Below are 23,207 nucleotides of genomic sequence, written 5' to 3'. Positions count from 1 at the left end.
GTGCTTTGATAGTTCCAGATGCATTAGACCATCAGGGCCTTTGGATGTAAATGTTTTCGTACGTGCTTTAAAAGGATGCAGAACGGATTTCACCTATTCTCTCTGCTATGGATATACCTGGCTTTGGCACAGAGACAGGAAAAGAAGGAAAAGTTCCTGGAGCCCTGTGCCGTCTTCTCTGTGCTCTAGCTTTCTCTGGTCATGTGGCAAAGCCAGCCTAGTCCTAAGAAGAAACCTCAACTTACAGTAGGTGCCTGTGTTCAGTTATATTCAGGCTGGATTGCTGGCTTTGTGCCCCTGACAGAAACAGTTTAACAACATATTACTTTTATGATTCCTCAGCCTTTCTTGTAGTCACTGCTGCCTTTGAAACATAACTGCCTATTACTCACTTTGTACTTTTAAACTATATAATTTAAATAGAGAAACTGAAGTTTCAAGTACTATTCCAGCAACTAACATGGATAACTGGAATACTACAATACTCCCCTACGCTTAGCGATAACATTGATATCTCAGATGTATTTAAAAAGTCGACTTTTTAATGCTTATTTTATTTCAGTTTCGAATAAGATAAATAACATGTTCAGATAAATCTCTCATATCTTCCTGATTCCTCAGTAATATTTAGTTCTTATCCCCACTTTTCAAAACATTTACGTTATGTGTTTCTGCTTTTTCAATAGTATTTTTCACTAAATTCTGCATGCTTTCATCCCCACGTACAAAAAAACCTCCTATACTTGGGATATATTTGAATAAATGATTCATTTCCAGAGTTCACGGAAATTTAAATAGATTTTTAAATAACAAAAAACAATGATTTTATCCTTCAAATTTGAGTCACTGAAATTTACGTACCAATTTTATTTAATATACGCAAGGCAAATTTGAAATCAACACTGGTGTATAAAATATGAAGCATATTTAAATAGTTAATGTCAAATGATGTGATCGGGGTGCATTATAATTGAATGTGCAGACCTTGCAACATAACTGTTTTTTATTCAGTTATAGGTGCCCAGCGCAGGAGAAGTCCCAGTGCCCTTGCCATTGAAGTATTTGAATCACATTTGGGAAGTCATATTTTACAGGTAAAAAAATGGCTTTTCCAAGAAAAATTGAAATAACTAGCTAGTTATATTTCTGCCAATAATTTGAATAGTGTTATTATCAGCACTTATATTGATGAGATATTTTTGTTTTAAAGCTCATATTTCCTTCTTTTTAGAAAGACCGTAATTGAAAGAATACTAATGAAAGGGAGGACAAGTATTATTTAGCTGAATCACAATATTTTGTTGTTTAAAACTATGCAGTAGGTGTTTGCTCACAGAATGCCTTTATATGTATGTGTGCACAAAACAGTATTTTGTGTTGGTGATTTGATTTGCCTTATGTGTCACATAAAGATTTAGGAGTTTTTTTCTCCCCGTTTTGGTTTATGAGCATTGCTTTCCTCCCTTATATCCCAGTTGGCACAATTATATATCATAAATTTGCAACAATCTGCAAAAAGAAAAAAAAGGAACAGCAGCATGCCTTTTAGGTCTCCCTAGCTATGAGATAAAAACTAATCTAATGTTGTCTAAGAATTTGGTCACACTGTACAACTTGTTATATTCCAGGAAGATTAAACTGGGGAAAAAAAGACTTGGTGGAAACATTCTTATGCATACTTTGTTTTTTCAGGGTTACTACAACCTTTCTTAGGTTGCAATAATCAGACATGGAACAGAAGTAGTTAAGAACAAAAAAGTGATGTTTTGTCAGCATGGCAAAACCCCAGCACTACCGAAATAAAAACCACATAGTCTTTTCTAAGTGCAGCACTGAATCACTGCTCTTATTTAGCAATGTATACAGCTTCTCCATGCAAATATATTGCTTGGTGTATTATCTTTTGAGAGGTACAAAAGAGGTAAATTAGGATATTATCATGAGAAATATTCCACTTAATTTGAAATGATTGAGAGCTATCTCTCTGTACTAACTCAGCTGTGGCATTCAAAAGCACTATGGATAATGTCAGATTTTTCACATCTTTATAAAGTAACTCAATGCAGAATAGCAACAAAGATAATTTTAGGAAAACATGACATTATCTAGTAGAATGAATTTCTCTTTGGAACAAAAATCATGAATGAAGTGATTTACTTAGTTGTATACTCTTGGCAAAGGTCTAGGTCAAGGTTTTGATTCGGTTAGCGAATACTTGTATTATAGTTACTGTTTCAAAGGTATCTGCAACAGCATCTAAGTACTGTTCATATTAGATGGAAACACTTCTGTAGTCTCATAACTGTAGAAAAAATTATGAAATAGCAGTTTTGTGGTATTTCAGTTTAAGTAATTTTTCAGTGTGTTGTTTTGAGTATAAGCATGTACTATATATCCTAAAGGTATGTTTTTTACAATATGAATTTTAAGAAATATCTAGATACAACCTCACTGAGACTGATCTACATACACTCCTTAAATATTAGGTATGACCCTTGGAATGAAAATGAAAAAACCTAGGATGGTCACGTTAAACACTACTTGATGTTTGAGTTTTTCACATATTGCATATTGAAACAATTAGTGATTTTAGTGATTGTACTACTTATTTTAGGTACATCATCATCCCCCTCCCCCCCCTTCTTTTTTTTTTATACTTACATATGTTAAGGTATTTTCAGGATATAACTATCATAGTACGAGTAAAAAAATGTATCACACTTGTACCTGTAACTGAGGATTTTCAGTCAAAATTACCATCAGCGTTGTATTAGGTATCTGTTGAGGTGTGGCCTTTACAGAGAGGGTGTTGCTTTTACCAAACTACTCTCATAAATCTCTCAATTGATGACGGAAAGTTCCACTCTGACATTTAAAATATAATGGACTATTGATGATGGATAAAGGACAAAATGAGTTAATAATGGTGGCGAGATTGTCATGGTATATTAAAAACTGTTATTTTAGCAGAGTAATCAACATTTGCCAGGGAAGTCTAGATCACACCTTCAAATGCATCACTTTTAACAGATCTGAACAAACTTCAAAGTACTACCTTGTGGTCTTGTAGGTAGAAAGGTAATCTCCAGAAGACCAAATGTTTTTTAAAACAAAGTCAGACAGATTCTGTGGTGGAATACAGTTCTAACGAGTTCTCATTTAGTCTACTGCTCCTAGAAGTGATTTTCAAAGCAGTATTGTGATAAGTATTGTTTGCAAGTGAAGTAAACAACCTTGATTATACCTGGGAAATACCTGTGTTTCATTTCAGAGTTTGCTATTGGAGGAAGTTGAATGAATATTTAGTTTGTTTAATCCCTTTTGCTATTAATACTTTGAAGACTGGGTTAAGTGTAAACTCAGAAGTTAAGGAGCCTCTCTAATCCTTCTAATATTTTGATACTTCAAAATCTATTGACAGACACATGAGGAGCATAATACAGTATGTTTAAAAAAAGTGTATATAGTTTATTTATAGTGATGTTGTAAAAACAGAAATAGAGGTGCATCTTGCCGTATTTTACATTTTGATTCTACAAGCAAGTGGTATCAATCATGACAAAAAATTTCCAAGCCACAGCTGGTTGCTTCATATCATGCTGTAGAGATTCCCACAGTATTTTTGAAGCCAAAACCACTGTCCATTATGTTCTTGGGGAAAAAAGACACCACAAAAGACGAATGCCCAAACACTATTCTATGAGAATATTCGCATCAGGGCAAAAAGTCTTTTAAATGATGTCTTTTAAATCATTCCACCTGAATGATGAAAAGTGGAAATATTTGTAATAGATGAGAAAAATATATAATGGAAATATGTTAATTAATTTTGACAAGTTTCTGATTTGCCAAATTGCGTGCTTTGTTACCTTTCATATTCTTCTTCTTAATAGTGGTGTTACAAAGGAAATAGACTTCAGTAAACACATCTTCAATTTTACGTTTCTGTTTACATATTTTATATTGGTTTCTTAAGTAAACCCAGTAAAAAAATACTAATTCTGGTACCTGCTATTAAAAAATTTGGCGGAAACTGGTTGTAAAAATTAGCAAGATTATAATTTTTTCAGTGCTCCTGGATTTTTTCTCTAACTTCATTGCTGTTGAGAAGGTGTGGAAAAGGGTCAGTAACCCCATATTCTTCATATAATCAGGAATGATCAGGAAATGTAGAACTAAATATAGAGAAAAGGGAAAGTTAGTGAATATATTTGCATATGCAAATTAGCTTAATTGATACTGCTTGCCTCTACAGGGATTTTTCATTACAAACTGGAGTGCTACATTGTTCAGCTCATATTGAGTAATTTAGTAACTAATGAGACCAGTTTGCACTAATTTGCATATGATAAATGAGCTTAATTGCAGTAAATAACTTGGAGGCATAATTACTTAATTTTCCTGTGTTGCATGGCTTTTAAGTTCACGTATGAACAACTCAAGATAATTTTGCATATTTAAATTAGTTGCTTTTAAAATTCTTGAACAAAAAAGAACACACCTTACAATTTGAACTGTAAAACAATTAAAAGTAAAATGTACAGTATTTTCAAATAAAATTTAATATTTTAAAAAATATGTATTTCTTCCTTGAAAAATACCAGTGGCCTCTTACAGAATAAAAATATTTGGGATTAAACACAATGGAATAGTTTTAAAGTCAGAATAAGGTAGAAAAATGGTATATATATTATAAATAATTATAGAACTATATCTGAACTGTAGTGACCGGTACATATTTTGTATTTCTGCATATGAGAGTGATAACTTTCATAAGTGCACTCTTTCGCTTCAGCAGTGCATATTCTACTTTTAAGAAACTCTAACACTTTCATATAGCATTATATTACCGTACACAAGAACTTAGACACTAGTCTTAGATTGTCTATACTGTCCTACCTCTACCTAATTTTGTGTGAAGAAATCCTTAAATCGGAGAGATAATGAAGTGTCAGTGCAACAAAGATGTAATTTTTTTTCTTTCCTTTGGTTGTGGTTTTTTGTTTGGTTGTTTTTTGTTTTTTTGTTTTGTTTTAGTGGATTTTGTCAACGGTGAGCACCAAATGGTGATGAATAACTGTTGTGACAGATTTCTACCATGAGTTTCAAAAACAAACCAAACAAAACCAAACCCAAAATCAAAATAGACAAAAAAAGATCCCATTTGATTTCTGCTATGCCCCTAAAGTTATTCCTCATTAGGTACTTTTGATAGAATTGATAGAATTGAACTACTGAACTAAACAGGGAAAAAAGCTTTCAAACACCCAACTACCAATCTCATGAACAATCCAGTCCTGTAGTGAAATACTTTGTACACCTGTAATTTACAAATGGATGAAAATCACTGAATTCTCAATCTTTCCCATAAGGGAGCCCACCTACCTTCCTAGAAGCTTTTCCTAAGCCTTCCTGAACATTATCTTGAAAAATTTATGAGACTTGCATTTCCCTTTTGCTTTATATTCTATGTTTTTCTTCCATTAAGAACGTATTTTGTGATGAACAAAGGTCTTTGGAATTGCAGTATCAGATTCAATGAGGGAAGAAAAATCAAGTCCCTACTAAGATCAAAGGAAAGACAGCCTCAACACAAACGTTCTGACTCTATAAGCCATATTCTTCATCATCACGGAGCCAAGAGCCACAAGATACAAACCACTAAGCTTGGATAGAGTGTTTTGCAATTCAGAGAGAGGATACCTGTAGTACATGTGCAGTTGTGTCCAACATGACCTAGCAAAGTCATCTGTAGTACACACAAGGTCTCTAAGCCCTTGTTTTACTTCCTAGCAGCCTCTCTATCAACACAGGCTATATCATGTAATGTAGTCATATAACGGGAGCAGAATTTGAACTACTTGCAAGTTACATATGGCTCAGATGCTGCAGTTTGGCTTTACTCCATGCAGTGGTCCCAAGCTTTCCATGAATCAAAGGCAATTTGATATTTTGTAAATGTTATTCACATCCTTTTTACACCACTGGAAGCCCAGCTTGTCAATGGAACTTCATGGAGATTTAATTGTTTTTACCTCCATCCTACAGAGAAGCCACAGGTTATTAGACCTATTGATGTTATTTCAGCTTTTCTGTATTTAAGGTCAACAGACTACCCACACCCTATGGACATAAGAAGCCTGATGAATTGCTAACATTGTGAACCAATTGAAAGATGTGCCTCATTCTAATAGTATTATATTCCTATTTTAGAATTATTTTCTTTTATGAACGTATCCTGCGCTGTGGTAAGACTAACATGAAACTGTACAAATATATGCTGTATGTCAATATAGTCTACTACTGTTCTTCAGAGTTGGTCCCTTATTAATTGTGAAGTAAATGTGTGGGATAAAGGCAACACCTTGGTTTCTAGTGAATCACTCCAGGTGATGCCACTACCAGATAGAGTAGCTTAGACTATATCTGGGTCACTGGGTAATTTTCTGGAGCGTGTCAGATGATCTTAAATTTCCTTGGGAAAAATTAGAATTAATAAGTCTTTTCACTCCAAGTGAACACTAACAGTTAGTCTTCTGTTTGCAGGCAGCTACTACCTCATCAACCTGCACTGCTAAACTACAAGAAAGCTCTGTCTATAATTGTGTTCTAGATGTTGACCCCATCCTACTGAGCTGTCTAATAGCTTCAAATAACAGATTGAATCATACATGTGATACTCTCAGAAGTACTCATGGGCACATGAAAGATCAACTGAATGCTAACAAATATTGTTAATATCTCCATAGTTACAAAACAAAGGAAAAGGCTTTTTCCCATATTCAACCAGAAAAATTGGTACTTATTGGGAAAATGTTTCCACGTTCTCCTCAAGTTAATGCTGTTTTATCATCCGGTTTATAAATGAATATTATCAAATACAGAAGGTGTAGAAGCAAATACCCAGAAGGAAACTTTCACATCAGAGTTTTTACGCTGTTGTCCAAATGGGTCTTGTCTTTAATTTCTGTTATTTTTGCAGCATTGTTTAATACTCTTCATAGGACAATGGTATTCTATCAGGCTTGGTATAGACAAAAAGTGGAAAGAATTCACTATACAATTTCACTACAGTGTTTAGTCATGTTTGGAAGACATCGCTATGTACCTATAATAATTAGATTAGAATGTAACAAGACAATGACACTGTTCATTTTTTCTAAAAGCATCTTGCTGGAGACCATGCAAGTAAAGTTTTGTATACATTGTAAATATGCATGTTCAGCATGCAACCAGTTTAGATTGTGCAAAACCTATGAATCTTTTTTGTTAAGGTAAAGTAGAGGTCAGTGAACAGAGCAAGTTATTTAGTTTTTGCAGTAATGGATGGTTGTGGATGAAGGTACAGAGTTATGCTATTAACAGAAGTTTCTCCTGTAGTGAAAACAAGTACTAATACTTAGCTTTGTAAGCACACTCGCAGGAATTAAAATCGGCAAAGCAGTATGGATAATCATAATTGAACTAGAAAATACATAGTTCTAAAATTTGTCTTCCTCACAATGTTTGAGTATCGTAAAACCTTGGAGTGTTTTAATAGGATAGAAGCAGTAGAAAAACAAGTACAAGCTCACAATAAGTTTAGAGGCAGTTCTGTGGCTGGCTAGGCTATAGCTGAGCAGAAATCTTTCTTCCAATATTTGAATTATTACAGGGAGCCCCATCTGACAAGAAAATGAAAAAAAGTGGGAAAATAGACAGGAAAGTGTTGGAGTGCTATAAGATATTAGGGAGAAGATTTATCTTCTCATTTGCTATTTTCAGTTGCTCTGAGTATTACATAATGAGGTTATCTCTGTATAACACTAGTCAACACAGAAATAGTGACACGAGACTAAAGGTGAGGGAGCAGCAGATGGTAGTGCTGAGGGAGGATTTTTCCAGGCTGTAAAAGGTGTTAGCAGAAAAGACTTCTACTGGCTTGGAGATTTGCGAAGGGCAGTTGCTAATGATGATGTCAGTGGTACACTTTCTGAGGACAAGATGACCATTCAGCTTTTTTCAGCCTGCTTTGGGTTAAAGGGGTAGATGACCAACTGACCTTTGTTAGCGTGTTTCAGAGGCAGACAAAAAGAGGAAAATGTGAAAAAGCTGACAAAACTTAGGATATGTTGGACAGCATAGATCTGTGCTGTTGGAAAGTAAAGATTTTGGGGATGAAATAGAGGTTAAATTATGCATCAGTCACCAAAAATAATGTGGGAATTAAGAGATGAATTAAGACGAAGTAATTGTTATAGATGAAACCACACAGCAAAGTGATTCTAAGCTTTCTCTTCACAGTGAAGAGCTGTGTGTAATGCAACACGACAGAATGAATACATAGCAAGGCAGAACTGAGGATCTGGAGATCATGTAAACTTCTAAGATGGAATGATTTCTATAAGGCACACATGTAGTCTGCTTTGTATACTTAATTTTTTAATCTGAACCTCCTTATTATCATGTACAGTTTATTTTTTATCAATTTTGTTCCTGAAATTAAGTGACATCCAGAATGTACAGGTACAAAACCAAAAGGGGCACTGGTTGCTTTCAACCAAGTACAATACAGAAACTGAACACAGGAAGAGAATTAGACACTTAATCTACATCTCAATCTGAAATCAAAATCATTCCGTATGCAACCATGTTTTATCTAGAAAAGCTGACAACTGTATAAAGTTCAAATTAGTCATTCAGAAGAGTGAGATAACAGTAATAAATGGGATGCTGTAATGCCTTGGTATAAACTCAACAAACGTGATGGATTTATGATGTAAGAAATGGTAGTATATACACAGAGGGGAGTACAACCTTCTAAAACTAATACAATTTCTAAGTGGACAGGACCAAAGAAAATAATCTGGATTATTCTAAGAGCCTTAAATTAGAAACAAAGTCTTAAAAAAAATAAAAACTGAACAAGGCAGAATAGTGTTAAGTTACTAAGCATTACATTGAGAAAAAGATAGACACACAGTCTACTTGGAAAGAGTAATTTGGGGTGTCATGAAATGTCTAGTTATTAACTGCTCAAATACCTCACACAAACACAGTTTAAAGGTGAGAAAACAGTGTAAACACTGATATGTTGTGAAAAGAGTCATAGAACTCTGGTAAGAAAAGTTGAGTATTTTGCTTTGTGGTGCACCTTTCCAGGGATAAGGCATATCCAGTAGCAGTTTCCTCTTTACGATTTAAGGATAGATGCTATTTCAACTTTCTGTAGCTAAATATATAAACTACGTAAGAATCTGGTCTGATCACCAGTCTTTCCTCAAGTACTTTGTAGACTGATAGTCTTAGAAGATCATCCTGTTGTAGTAAAAGGGTAAACTCTTATACCTTATGTTATTTAGAACTTTAGAAATCTAATTGTGCATTTTATATGAGTGTAAGTGATTCAGAGTAATTATAAGTATTTGAAGCTGAATGGAGGGAGAAAGACCTCTGTCACAGAGTTTAATCTTGTGGGCCTCTGTTCACTGGTGGATGCTCTTTTGCACTTTAAACGTGTAAATGCCACTGAATGCTATGATATGGCTCTGGTTTTACACCGGTTTAAATTATAACAGAAGCTAGCCTGATACATTGCACATTTCTAAAAAGGACTAGGAACAAAGGCTAGATCAGAATCTGAAAAGGTTAAAGGAGTTGCACAGACAGCGCAGTTACAAGGGATATCTCAGGTCCATTAGCTGGAACACATAGCAAGAGGGTTTCCTGGGTTCAGGAAACTCGAAAGGTGCTGATTTGCATACTCCAATTTGTCCCAGTCACAGTAAGTGCATCAGATTGACTCCATAAGGGCAGAGCTTTCAATCAGGAGTTATGGCAAAGGTATAGCATCCTAGCGGTTGCTGCCCAAGGGGTTATATGCTAAAAGGAGAATGGGGGAGGGATGGGAAATAGCAAATTGTTTTGCAATCGGAGCTTGAAGCAATACACTTAAACCCGCACTTTATATGGCAGCTATATATAAAAGCATGCAGTTTCATTTAATAAAGAAATATTTGATCTGAGCAGGACACAGCATACCGTAGTGTGTCATTTAATTCCTGGGAAAGTATTTGAAGAAAATGACATACCTCAGCACTGTTTGTTGACCATTTTGTTGTCACCTGCTGAGTGTTGTGATTTCCATAGCCAGTGGGCTGTATTGAATCAGACAGAGGGAATAGGTCATTAAAAGAAATGGAGGACTTGCTGCAGCCTGTAGATGCTGAAGGAGGAATTTTTCTTCAGATACATCAACAAAACACTATTTAGTGGAGTCTACATTCAACTATGATTTGGGATTTAGCCCTATTTTGCTCTGAAGTAAGGTGGCTTCAAAAGTATAGACAGCATAAACTAATGTGTGGGTTCACCAGAAAGAATTATACCTTCTATGGTGTTTGTAAAGATATAGGTGAGGACAATAAGTGTCCTGGTTTCAGAATACCTTGTGGGGTTGTTGGTTTTTTGTAATCACAGCATTCATCAAGAAAGGAAAATGGTGTTGATTTTATATAAATAAATAAAAATGGGGAAAAGTATATTTCATGGGCATGCTCTGCAAGTTAACGGATGTTTTTCTTCAGTCTCTTGAAAACATTGATAACAGTTTCAAAGATTACTGTATTCCTCATTTCAGTTCTTATGAAAACAAAAAGCACTAGAAATAGGCTTTAAATATCCTTTGCACTCCTCTGCAAGAGAAGTGAAGGGCAGCACTATGTGCCCTCTTTTTCCTCGGGTGCTGGCAAAGGGAAATGTTGGAGTCTGCATACAGAGAACACAAGTGGAGCATGGACAGTTGGGATTCATGTGAATGGTATTGTTTAAGGCTGCTTTTAATCCTAAGCTATTTCATCATATCAGCTATCTCCTAGTCACTTTTTCATACTTTTTTTTTTAACTGTGAGGTCTAAATAAATATAAAAATAAAACATTAACACGGAAGCTGTGTGTACAGCCTTCCCCACTGCTATAGAAGCTGGAGCCCCAGATGCAGTTCTGTATCCCCTGGATTTTACTTGGAACGTGCAAACACATTTACACAGACTTTAAAGCACATAACATTTAAAGGAATACTAATATTGTTGAAATAAACAAGTCAGGCTTATAGAAAATACTCTCTGTTCTGAAGTATATTATCTCAAAAGTTGATTAAAAGTGGTTGTTTCAATTAGTTGCTGCTAAAATGTCACTGTATTAGAATTTCCACCTGTACAGAAAATAAAAAGGGGACTATGGAAACATATGATAACATTTCCAGAAGTGAGGTAATTGTGTGTAATTACATTGTATCATATTTTCTTTTGGGGACATTTAATAAGGTCACATCAGATGCAAATCAATGCTGACTTCTGTCATTAATTATGCACAGCACTTAGCCCATGAATTGTTTTCTTCTTTCAATTTTTTTGTTTTAAGGAGAATACTATTTAGATGTACTGTTTTACATTACTGTAAGACTGTACCTCTTCATTAGTGTCTGATTGAATTCAGGTTTGATTTAATGAATTCTTTCCTACATATAGATAGTGATTTGAAGTGTGTATCACTGGCTTGCTTTGCACTTAGTATTAGAAGATACGCTGCAGTTGTATCTTCTGCTCAACTTAAAGATTTTAATCTTTATCACTTCATGTTTTTTACAGCACAGAGGTGGTGGATTATCTGCCTTTAATGCACACTTTAAGGAGAAAAAAATTCTGTGATTGATGTGTGTCTTGTGTCTAGACTTCAGAAGTCCTCTTCACATTTCCAGAGGGGCTACAACTGAGAACAGTCACCATTATGGAGGATACTGTCTTTGCTATAGCAGCTGTCTCCTAGTCCATTGATAAAACCACTTTGTTGTTTACTTTCAAAAAAATACTAGGTGAAAGTATTTTTTTAATTCATTTATTTTCCCTCTCTTCCCTTATTGATGTAGTTTAGGGAGTGGGAAGAACGGAGGTGCTAACAGTATAGGACTGGTCAGCTTCCTTCAGGCTATCAGTTAATGCTTCATAGTCCACAGTATGAAAAACACTTTTATTGAAAATAAACAAAACAAAGCCTGAGTCTGAGTGGAGGCCTAGTGTGTAACAGACCTGTAGAAACTCTGATATCCTCTGTAGAGTCTCAGAGAAGGTCACTTATAGGTGATAGTTAAATTGAAAGCCTGGAAACAGTGTTTCAGTATTCAAAACAACCAAACTTTTACACAAAAAATGTATTTCTATTGTGGTTTAGAATTTTGAGGTTTATTTGTATAAAGTATATGGTCAGTAGACAATTCTGGAAATAAGAAGACCTCTGTGTTAATCTGAGAACAAACAGTTTGGGACATTAAATAATCTTATTGAAAGACTGTCCTGCTAAGCTTGGTGTTTCTCTTTTTGTCATCTTTGTCTTTCTTTTCTTTTTTTATTTTTAAATTTTTATTTTTACATTTACATGTCTGAAATAGTAATGTTTAAGGCAGGGTTTTTCATCCTTTATAAATTATGTACTCAAGCAAAATCAAAGACAGAATATGATCCACCCTTTGAAGAAAAATGGCTAGTATTATTCTAAATATAAATAATAGTTATGTATATTAGAGAGCAGGAAACAATTCAGATTTTCAAGGATACAATGGTTGTTTTGGTCTATCAAAAAAGTTAAAAAATACTTGATTTTGTTTATTGTAAACCCAAGTTTATTGTCCTGGGAATGAAAGTCATGTTTTCATGTTTTTATGTGTCTAATTTCTTGCAAGTAGCCATTTTTATGTGTTGCAGTTGGCACACAAAAATAGATATTTTCTGTTGAACACCTAGTTGTAGGCTCCTAAAGCTATGCCTGTGAAAGATCAAACTACTTCAGTTGGCCAACAGAAGATACTACCCCTTCCTGTGGAAGGGCCTGTTCTTGTTCACTGGCGTTGGCATTGAGGATCTTATAGGGATTCTTATTTGTGCCTAGCAAGGCCCCCCCCCCCCCCCCCCCTTCACATTTTAGGATGCAGTAGTCTACATTAGATTGGGCACATGCTGTGGGAGAGGAAGGCGGTTGCTTCATGCCTAGTCCTTGCACATTTAGGCTACTGAGTTTGTACTGCCCCCCATGCTTCCAGTATTTGCCAATGGCTAATTAGCAGCATTTGGCATTCATTCTACAAAAGTTTTCCCAACTCCCAGATAGATTATTCCTGATGAGGGTATGAATTATCTACATGTAAGAGACTTGGCAGGAAGTGACTGTAGCTGCTATTGCTGAATTTAGGAGCATGTATACCCTTAAGCCTTGCTCTAGAAGAACATTCAGTGACCTCCCTCATGGAGAGGCTGTGATTTTGGGAGAGACCCCAAATGTAAATGGAAAATGGCCATTCTGATTTCTTACCTGAGGAAATGGTTAACATATCTTAATTTATTTGGTTTGTCAAGCTTTGCTCCCAAGTATTAAGGTATTGTTGCATTCCCAAGTCAAAGGGGAAAAAATACTTTTTCAGAACAACTAAGGAAGAACAGTTGCAACACCAAAGCACAACATTTTAGTTACAGTGTATTTTATTTACTTTAGTGTCAAGAATGTGCCCATTGAGGCTGATACATGCAAATTTCTAAGTAGGTGTCAATGATATGTTGGCAATTTTTTACAAAGAGTTTTTTTGGGGGGTTGGTTGTGGGTTTTTTATTATTATTATATAGAACATTTTAATGTGGTGTGTTTTCCTTTTTATAAAAAAAAAAAAAAAAATCTTTGTGGTGTAATCCAAATCTTACATTTGCAGTTCCTGGCAGTAAAAAAATATTTAGGCTTAAAAAACAATGGATGCTATCAGCAGAGCTCCCCAGGCACGAGACAGGGAGTGAACATTTATAAATTTTACAGATTTGCTGCACCTGCAAAGTTTCAGCATCTTTGCCTAAATCACCAGGAACAGTAGAAATACTGAAATTAGATGTGTAGTGGCATCTGAAAGCATTAAGGGATGCATACTATGCTCAGATAGTACTCCTTAATAGAGAGGAACCACTCACTAATCCAAGAAACATGACTACTGGGCAGCAGCAGGCTGACCCACAGCAGTGAGACAATCGGGTTTATCAGCAAAGCCAGCAATAGAGCCAGAAAAGGAAAGCTGACATCCAGATGCCAGTGATGCAGGCATCCTACCCAGACTTGGGCATATGGGTCCTGCATCTGTCAGTGTTACACCAGCAGTTGGCTCCCAACCTGGAGCAGATTCTGTATTCCCAATGAGTTAGAGATCCCAGCCAGCACAGTCACTGAATGGATAAGCCAAGTCTTCTGAAGCAGTGCTGTTATGTTTGAAAGGCCAACTTAGGTCAAAAGATGTCCTGTGAGATTGTACGAGGGCTCTTCCCATTCGTGGCAAGATTGTGATACGTCAGGTTTTTTCTGCTTATGCAGGCATATAAAAAGCAGCAGCACACTGAGGAAATTACAGTATTTTTTAAATGCCAAAAGAAAAAAAAAATCCTTCTGAAAGGACTGGAACTTACAAGTGTTCTTTTTCTCACGTTGAGAAGAAACTTTGTTAATATTTACTCGCTCATTTTCCTGGGAGAATCGGTGTGGGTTCCCAAGTCAGCCTTGATCTCCAGAAACCCTGAAATAACTTCTCTTTAATAAAAAGTTCTCTTCTTATACTATCCCAGTCTCAAAACCCTCTGAGGGCCAAATCCATTTGTGCCACACCAAGCAATCTCAGAGAGTGAGAAAATCCCACGCCAGAGATGAGGGCTTCTGCCTCCCCTCTCCCCCAATATTTTCTCCTTTAGCAAAGTTCTTTATCCGATACTACTTTCCTCTTATATAAGCCAAGGGGAGGGTTGTCTTTCAGGAAGTTTGAAACGGAAGTATTCATTTAAGAATGAATTATTGGCACCAAGAAGCATCGAGGACATTCTAGGACTGAAAAATGCCATGCATTGACCTCCTTTACAGGCCAAAGGTATAAAAGAACTTGGAAAGCAAAGTTAAACCATCTTGCCTGTAATCTCATTCAGAGGTAGCTGAAGTGGAGCATTTGCTTCTGGTTGACTTAGATCCTTAAACTAAATTCACTGTAAGCATTAAGTGGTCAAAATGCCAGAGCTGTATACACCCTTGAATAGAGTAGATAGGTATTTCTTCACAGAGGGGGAAAGGAGTGGACTGTGAATGTGAACACATGCTACTTTTATCAGCTCTCCCCCACAGCTTGTAAGTTTCTATTTTGAAAATTTCTGGTCAACTCTTTCTCATATAGAATACATATAGTATATAGAGATTTTCGGGTGCTGATCTTATAATTTGGAGGGCTGTAGAAGCCTCCTCTGTTCTAAGAGAGAGTGTACTGGAAGGATTACCGACAGCACAGCATGTACTTCAAAGCTCTTTAAATAAAAAATGACAATCCTTTAAAATAAGCAGCCAATAATTACTAATTCATTTAGTTAGTACTTTAAAAATTTTAGTCATTTGGAACTAATATGGCTTAACACGCTTCTGCCTTGGGTATTTCATTGTATTTTATCTATTATATGCTTTTATTTTAAAGTGTTGTGAATGAAAACAACAGTAATGCTTCTCTTAAAGGTGTGATTTTATGAGGTGTGGGTTTCCTTTTAACCAATACTTATATTGATTGGCATAAGGGAGGTTTTGGTTTTGTATTAAAATAGAAATGTTTCACAATAAAAAATCAGGAGTATAAAAGGAAGAGATGGCACAATGCCCATCTTTTATTATTTTAACCCACGAAGACATGGGTAAGTTATGTCTTTATAAACCTTTCTTGAGATAAAAAAGGACATTTTTAATTTTTTAAAAACAGAAACAAAAATGTCCTCTGCTCAGTTTTCTTTCTGTACAGTAAGAGTTCCTTTATATTTCATGTAGTTTGTCATTAATATATGTAGTACTTTGAATATTAGGTACATGATTGCCATGCTGTGATTTGTGACATACAATTTTAGAGATGTCATAGGTGTCTGTCACCATAATCTTATTTCTTATTTTGCATTTTATGCATTACATAAGGAATAAGTACTTCATATTAGAAAAAAAAGGAAAATAAAACCATGGAGGTAATTCCCCAGAAAATCTCTTGTTGGAAGGTATTGAAACCTTTAAAAAACTGCTCTGCGTTGTTATTTTGCTGATTATGCTGTTTCATTAAACTGTATTAATTCCTGATTTTTCTTACTACACGCAAATTGTGTCTTTTCTGGCAGAAGCACCTGAGGCATGCAGAAGGCTAACTTTAGACTTAGAAGGCGTTTCACAATTATGAAATAAAGCTTTTGTTGTGAATTACCTGTTCAAGCAAATTTTCCCTCTTTCGTGACTATGGCAGAAGCATAGAAATTAACCCTAATTGTCTAGAAGCAGATTCTGTGAGTGTTCCTCACATGTTAGCACTTCAAAAAAGCTCAAACTAACATGAATTTAATGGGAATAATTTAAGGGGAGGGGGAACATTTTTTCCTGATTAATGTTACAGCCAATGTATTGATAAATTACTTTTTTCATTAAAATCTTAAGTGATTTTATTTAGTGATTATTCAGGTACTCTGTGTTTTATGCATTTTGACTGATGTATTCTACAGGCACCCCAAGGAAGGGCAGACGTGAATGCCTGGGTGTTTCATTCTGTCCTGTCAGGCTGAAGGTTCAGATGTGAAACTTCTTGGTTGTCACTGTTCAAAATAGGAATATTAACAGGAAAGCAGTAGTGAGCAACAATGCAGACCATATTAATTGTAGATTAAAAGAACTGTCAGGAATACAGAGGTCTCTATTTGGCCATCCTGTCCACAGGAAAAAAAGATATGGCTGTGAAATTCAGTAGGCATTGCAGATGGCTACATAAAGATACAAGCATTCCTTTATGACCATGTAGGTTTATCATCCATTTGCATGACCTCTTCAGCACAATTGATCTACAAAAGATCCTGAAGAGGAATAATAAGTAAGCCATGTGGCAGTGTTCCGATTTTGCTCTCCTTTTCCCTAAATATTGTGTATTTTGAAATATTGCTGCAGAGCTAAACCTTTGGGTCATGTAATAAATTTTTAGCTAATCATCTGAAATCAAATTCCTCCATGAACTTTATGCAGCTCGAGCCACAGTATGTAGCTAATGGCATTTTAAAAATTCAGTCCAAATAAAAGATGAGAATACCTAGCACAGTAAATTAGTGTCATGTGGAAAACACTGAATACACAGATTTTCTACAAATTGCTGCTGTTTTTACAATACAATACAAAGACCAAAATCTTGTAGAGAACAGACTAGCAGAACTGAAGTCAGCTGAGAAACAAGCACAGATGCATTTATCTTTGAAATAAAAACCACACAAGTATTACAAAAGCCACAATGAAAATTTAATAGATTTTATTTCAGTTGTTCACAGGAATATAACTGAATTTTTACTCTGAAAATGAGAACAGGTTTTCAGTTTCATAAGAGAGTAGAAAGGAGGAAATTCAGAGCATATTTTGAATCAGACCTTTTCAGGATATGGAGCTGACTGAATGTACAAAAATGCATTTCAGTGTTTAGCTGAAAATCAGGTAGTGTTACACTCTTTTTTTCAAAATGCAAAAGTTCTCAAAAAAAAAAAAAAAAAAAAAGAGAAAAAAGTGGAACCCCTCAATCCAAACTTACAGGTTTTGTTTTGTAAGAAATTTATAAGGTGGTGGAGGTCCTAAGATCTTGTCCTGCTGAAATTTATGACAGTAGCTAAGTGGAACTTTATTTCTCTAACTTTTAATGCTTTGTTAAGAAGCAGAAAATGTCATCTACTGTGTGGGCCTCACAAATGCAAGTAATTCAGTCCTGTGGCTTCTCTCACTCTTTTTAGAAACTGTTTAATCCGCTGACTGCAGTGGATACTCCTGATTTATATCGCTATTAATGAACCAGAGCTGAAAACATATTTTCATATGAGAGCATGTATTATCTGTCTGGCTAATCAGTTCTGATAAACTTGTTTGGAATTGTGTTCTGTGCTTCAGTTCAACCCTACACTTAAGTATATGCTCAGCTTCAAAGGTGCTTAAATGATTCTCTTAATAGGTACGACTAAGCAGAAACAAAAAGATTATGGTAAGAATGATTAAAGAAATAGTATCCAGGACTGAATATCATGAACTGCTCAGGGAAAATGACTGAATATATTCTGGTATGGCAAAGGCTTTTGCAGAAAAGTGTAACAGCTTTCATTATAGGCAGAAAGATTTCCTCCTTCAAATGAAGTACCTCTTTTAAGAACAAGTTTATTAATAGTTCCCTGTCAATATAACAAAATCATTCATTAAGATTCATTTATTTCAAGATAATTTCCTTGCTTTATTTTGTGCAAGCATATATTACCCTGATTTCTTCTTTCAAGGAGAGTTATTTGCTGTTCAACTCTTTTTTTTTTTTTTTAATTTAATTTTTTTTTTTACTTTGCGTTTTTTGTTCATGTTGTATTTTCACTTCTGGTCATGTGGTGATCTTATCTTATGCAAACCATTGAGCCATTTGAGATAGGACATTTTCTAATTACACAAGCTAAACACTTCTAGATTGATTTAGACTCGAAAAATATGTGCCTGTTGTCATAACATGTTGGGTTTTTTGTTATTGGTAAAGAACCAATATCGGTAACTAATGTGGTTAGTTACCAATATCGGTAACTAATGTGGTCAACTTTCTGATGCCATTCTTATATTGCTTTCTTCAGATAGCTTTGCAAATCTAGAAAACATCTTCAGCGACGAAAAATTCCTTGACAGGGGGATTATTGTGGGGTGACTGGGGTTTTTTTCTTATTTCTTTAATAATTTTTCATGGCTTCTGTGATTTGAAACCTGGAATATTTCATCCTGGGGCACTGGAATAACAGATAAATAAAGATGGTTTAAATGTTTAAGTTTGTTACCATCTTTCTCAAAGAACTTTAGCTGGTCACATATTTCTTAGGTCACCAACCTATAAAAGCCTGAAATACATTCTGAAGTCAGTAATCATTTGCTTTAAAGTCCTTTGCTGGAATATAGCCTTCTCTTGTAGGAAATAACTATGAAAAGAATGAAATCCGAAGTGTCTTTTAGTGTAGAATTTCCCCAGGAAATCGTTCATCTACTGAAAATATCATGACTGCTACTATCAAGGGGAGAAGGAATATAATATATTCATTGAGAACAATTGTGTCTGTATTGCCTAGACTGTCAGTTCAAGATCTTTTATAAACCTTTACATTAATACTTGTTTTCTTTCAATGGAGTTTCACGGTTAAGTTCTGGGACCAAATACCTCCATCCTTCAAAATCTTCTTTTAATCAGAATTGGCTTGTCTTATTAAAAAAAAATTCTGCACATAATTTCTAAAATTAATAATTCATATAAATATTGACAGCTTCCTCTCCAAGAAAGACACCTAGCTGAGACTCCTTTTTTCTGTTGAAACTATGAAACTTCTATAGTTCCATTGGTTTGTTGCCATGGCATTGTCCTTTGTGTCACTGCCTGCAACCAAACTATGATGCATTGATGGATTATTTTAATTCAGACTGTCCATGGTGTAAATGATTGCTGCAGTAGAAGAAGGAATAGTATTAAACACAACTTAATACTTTAGAGAAGCATTCTTCACAAAGCATTTTTAAATATTTTTAATATATGTTAGGATTTTTAGAAAACAGTATGTTTTCCTAAGGGAAAGGAGATGTCTTTCTAACAACCCTAAGGTATTTACCCATAGGACTTAAAATATTGTAATTGTATATTATGATACAGTGATTATAAACTTTAAGTCTCTTTTACAATGCTAATAGTACAAAAAGTAGTTCCTGTGGATAAGAAAAGGTAAATCACAATAAATCATAGTATTAAACTTACAAAGTAAGACAGATAAAAGACTGGCAAAACTATCTTGGTGAAATGCGTAGACCCAGGTTCTTCATATTTGGGAAGAATCACCAAGTTACTGTGCGTACAATTTTAGCAGTGGTTGCTAAAGGTATCCTACATAGGAACACCTGTAGAGTAATTTCAGTGCAGTTATTGGTTGTATGTGCCTTCTCTAGAAACTTAGATCTTCCGTGACCCAGAATCATGAATGTAAATCTGAATTACATGCATCTCTCCCATTGTAATATACAGCTACAGTGAAATTATCTAGATTTGGACAGATAATTAACCTCTTCATTCAAAACTTTTTTTTTTTTTAATGTTGAACTATTTTTTATTTAGGTTGGCAGTGTCTTGACTCCAGTCAGATCTAGAGTGGTTTCTGTTGACATAAGTACGTTATATTCTATCAGATATCCATTTGTGGTGTATTCAGGGTATCAGTCACTTTTGCAAGCTGATGAGAACAAATACTGGCCAGGCTATTCCTGAGGCTCGAAACCTGAACCTGTGGAACTTAAACTAAAAGACTTGGCTCTAGGAGCTGTAAACCATTAATGCAATCTTAATGTTTCTGTTGTCTGGTTACCAACATGAGAAAGCAAGCCATACCGTATTACTGACTGAGATGGAATCCTGAGTGGGCTTTTAGTAACAGATGCACAATACTTTGTAAAAGTAGATGCCTTGCATTCATTACCAATTATGTGTTCAAGGGGGAAAATTGCAGTAGAAAGATACAATCTGCAGGGTCTGTTTAGTCGTCATGACCAAGCTTGGTGAGAATCTGTTGTACTCTGAGGATAATTAAAATCAGTAGGCGGCGGGAGGGGGACTGAAGGGGAAGGGAATAATTTCCCGTTAATTTTTTAGGCCAGGAGGTAGGTTACATGGGACTAATTAGACATCTTTTTTTTTTTTTTCTTTTTTTTTTTTTTCTGTGAGCCAAGATCAAATATAATGATAGTTCTTTTCTCTCTGGATCATGAGCTTTTTCCATTTTTCCTTTTAAAAGCCTCGCTTTTTTGAGATCCCGTTGAGATCAGTCCAGTTTCCCTCTTTAACATCTGTAAAAAATCATTAAGAGCTAATAAAGATTTGAAAAATGTGGTTGAGCTAATATGAGACCATCAGTGAACTAGTTTGAGCTCATTCAGACACAACGGCGAAGGACAGTCCCAGAAACACAGCTGGCAGTTAAAGATTTTGCAAACATAGATTGGCTTACTTTGTTTGGCAGGAAAAACTACTGAGATTCTGAAGTACAAACCTGCTTTTTCGCTCCATAGTGTTTGCCAGACCAGTACCACGGACATCATATGGGTGAGAAGCGTGAGACTTGTAGTGTTAGTGATATGCTTTCAGCTGAAAGAAACTAGAATCATGTGCTGACAGCAATCTGGTCTACATGTGGTAATGGGGGAGAATGTTTCTGCTATTCTCTCTCTCTCAATAACTGTTCTCATGGCCTTTGCAAAAAACTCTCACTCTTATTCTTGTTGTACACCTACCTGGCTGCTGTCATCACAGTGCATCTGGTGCCAGCCCTAATTCCTTTACCCAGAAGATATCCTTTTCCTGTATTTCCTAGTGGGAGAAAGTACATCTTTAGCTTTGCCCTGCTGAATGCAGGCAGCCTTCCCATTTCACGTATCGTCTTCCCGTACCTTTGTCTTTTCCTCAGAGGTCTCATGGTGGTTTATTAGAACCCAGGAAAGAGATTCTTACTAGTTTTGCCATGTTGGGCTTGAGCAGAAAAGATAATTTTCTGCTTTTTTCTGGTGAATGAAACCAATGCTGTCGTTAACATTTGGGTCAATTAGCTACATATGTTTATAGTTAATGAGATATAGGCATGATACTGTAAATGGAGCAAGAGACTTATGGTGATTTATGTCACCTGGGACTCTGGCCTTTAAACTATTTGTGACTTTTGTTAACCTGTTGGGGACATCAGGATGAGAAAGTTGTCCATTCCAATGGGCTGTATTCTGCACACCATATTTTTCATAACAGTATTAAATGCAAACTTTTCAAGCTCAGCATACAGGTGTTTATTTACTCATATAACAGACTCAAATTGAGTTAATTTTGGGGATTCCCATTGAATTATTGCAGATTAGACTATTATACATGGTAAAAGAAGGGACCCTTGCCTGCGCAGTAATGCTGTTGGAGCCCTGAGGCTGTTGGCTCAGCTCATGATGTATTGTACTTCTAGTGTTTCAGCTCTCTTGGGGGATTGCTGGTCCTACTATAAGGTCAGGAGTTAACTACTTGTATTTTAGCACTGTACTGATATCAATACGGCTCCTATGGAAACCTTACTTGACGTCATTTTTGGATCTTTGCTACTGTAGTCAAGCTTTAGTAAAAGTCAATAAGAACATTAGATTGTTGTCTGTATTATTACTTGCCACTTCCTGCCAGCAATCTACCAATTCATTAGCAGAGTTTTGGAAATCTCACTTGATTATTTATGCAGTCAATAGCAAGGCTTGTCTGCATTCATAATTGTTTGATTTTATGGCCTCTTCTTTAAACAAACATTGTCTATGGTAATGTGATGCCCTGATGGATGGGAAAGGTTTTGTCTGTGAATATCATTTAGATAATTAAAAATGACAGATGAAATCGCCTGCTGTCTTGACCTGTACTTTGTTCCCTCAGTGAAGCTGAAGAGATGCTGATTGCTGTCAATCAAAACCCATTGGAGGTTTGTAAATTCTGGCTGCTGTGAACTCTGACCTCCAGTGTTGATCTGAAATAGATAATAACCTTGAAATTCTATTAGAATTTAAAAACTGTTTCACCAAAGGGGCATACTATATATTTTTTCTCTAGAACATGACTACTGAATGTCATTGTTTACTCCACATAATCTAGGAAACAAAAGTAAAATGTAATGTGTTTAACAAAACTTAATATTACGAATCAGAACTAAAATCTTATAAAATAAAAATCACCTCTCCCTGTTGTTTCTCTTTCAAGGCTGTATATCCTCTTTAGAAAAAAAAATCCATTTCATACTGCATAATGGTATCCAAATAATGTTTGATTCTGTTTATTGATTCTAAAGCTTATGATGTTGTCCTGACTTAATGACGTATTCTGGCTGTCCATCTATCTCATTTTATCAGTTCCTCTATGATTAGTCTTTGAGACACTTGAGGTTTTTTTAACAATAGTTCTTTTCTTAAGAGCCAGTGGGAAAAACACCAGCTAGAATATTTAAGATGCGGAAAACCCAGGCAGAAATGCACAAAGTTCTGAACCAACAACCGCCTTGAAACCTGGGTCAAGAGATCAGGTGCATAAAGGGCAGTCATCATGAGAATTTTTTTTTCATTACCTA

General features: G+C 35.4%; 1 protein-coding gene across 1 annotated transcript in view; it reads left to right on the top strand.

The window, feature by feature from the left end:
* NPAS3 (neuronal PAS domain protein 3) overlaps positions 1–23,207 on the top strand; it is a 613,103-nt gene that overhangs the window by 304,751 nt on the left and 285,145 nt on the right. Inside the window, exon 3 of the mRNA XM_056347593.1 lies at positions 1,012–1,094. Coding sequence (XP_056203568.1) covers positions 1,012–1,094 — 83 coding nt within the window. The remainder of the gene's footprint in view (positions 1–1,011; positions 1,095–23,207) is intronic.

This window comes from Falco biarmicus, chromosome 7, assembly GCF_023638135.1.
Source record: "Falco biarmicus isolate bFalBia1 chromosome 7, bFalBia1.pri, whole genome shotgun sequence".
Classification (NCBI taxonomy): Eukaryota; Metazoa; Chordata; class Aves; order Falconiformes; family Falconidae; genus Falco; species Falco biarmicus.
This window is presented reverse-complemented; position numbering and strand designations above follow the sequence as displayed.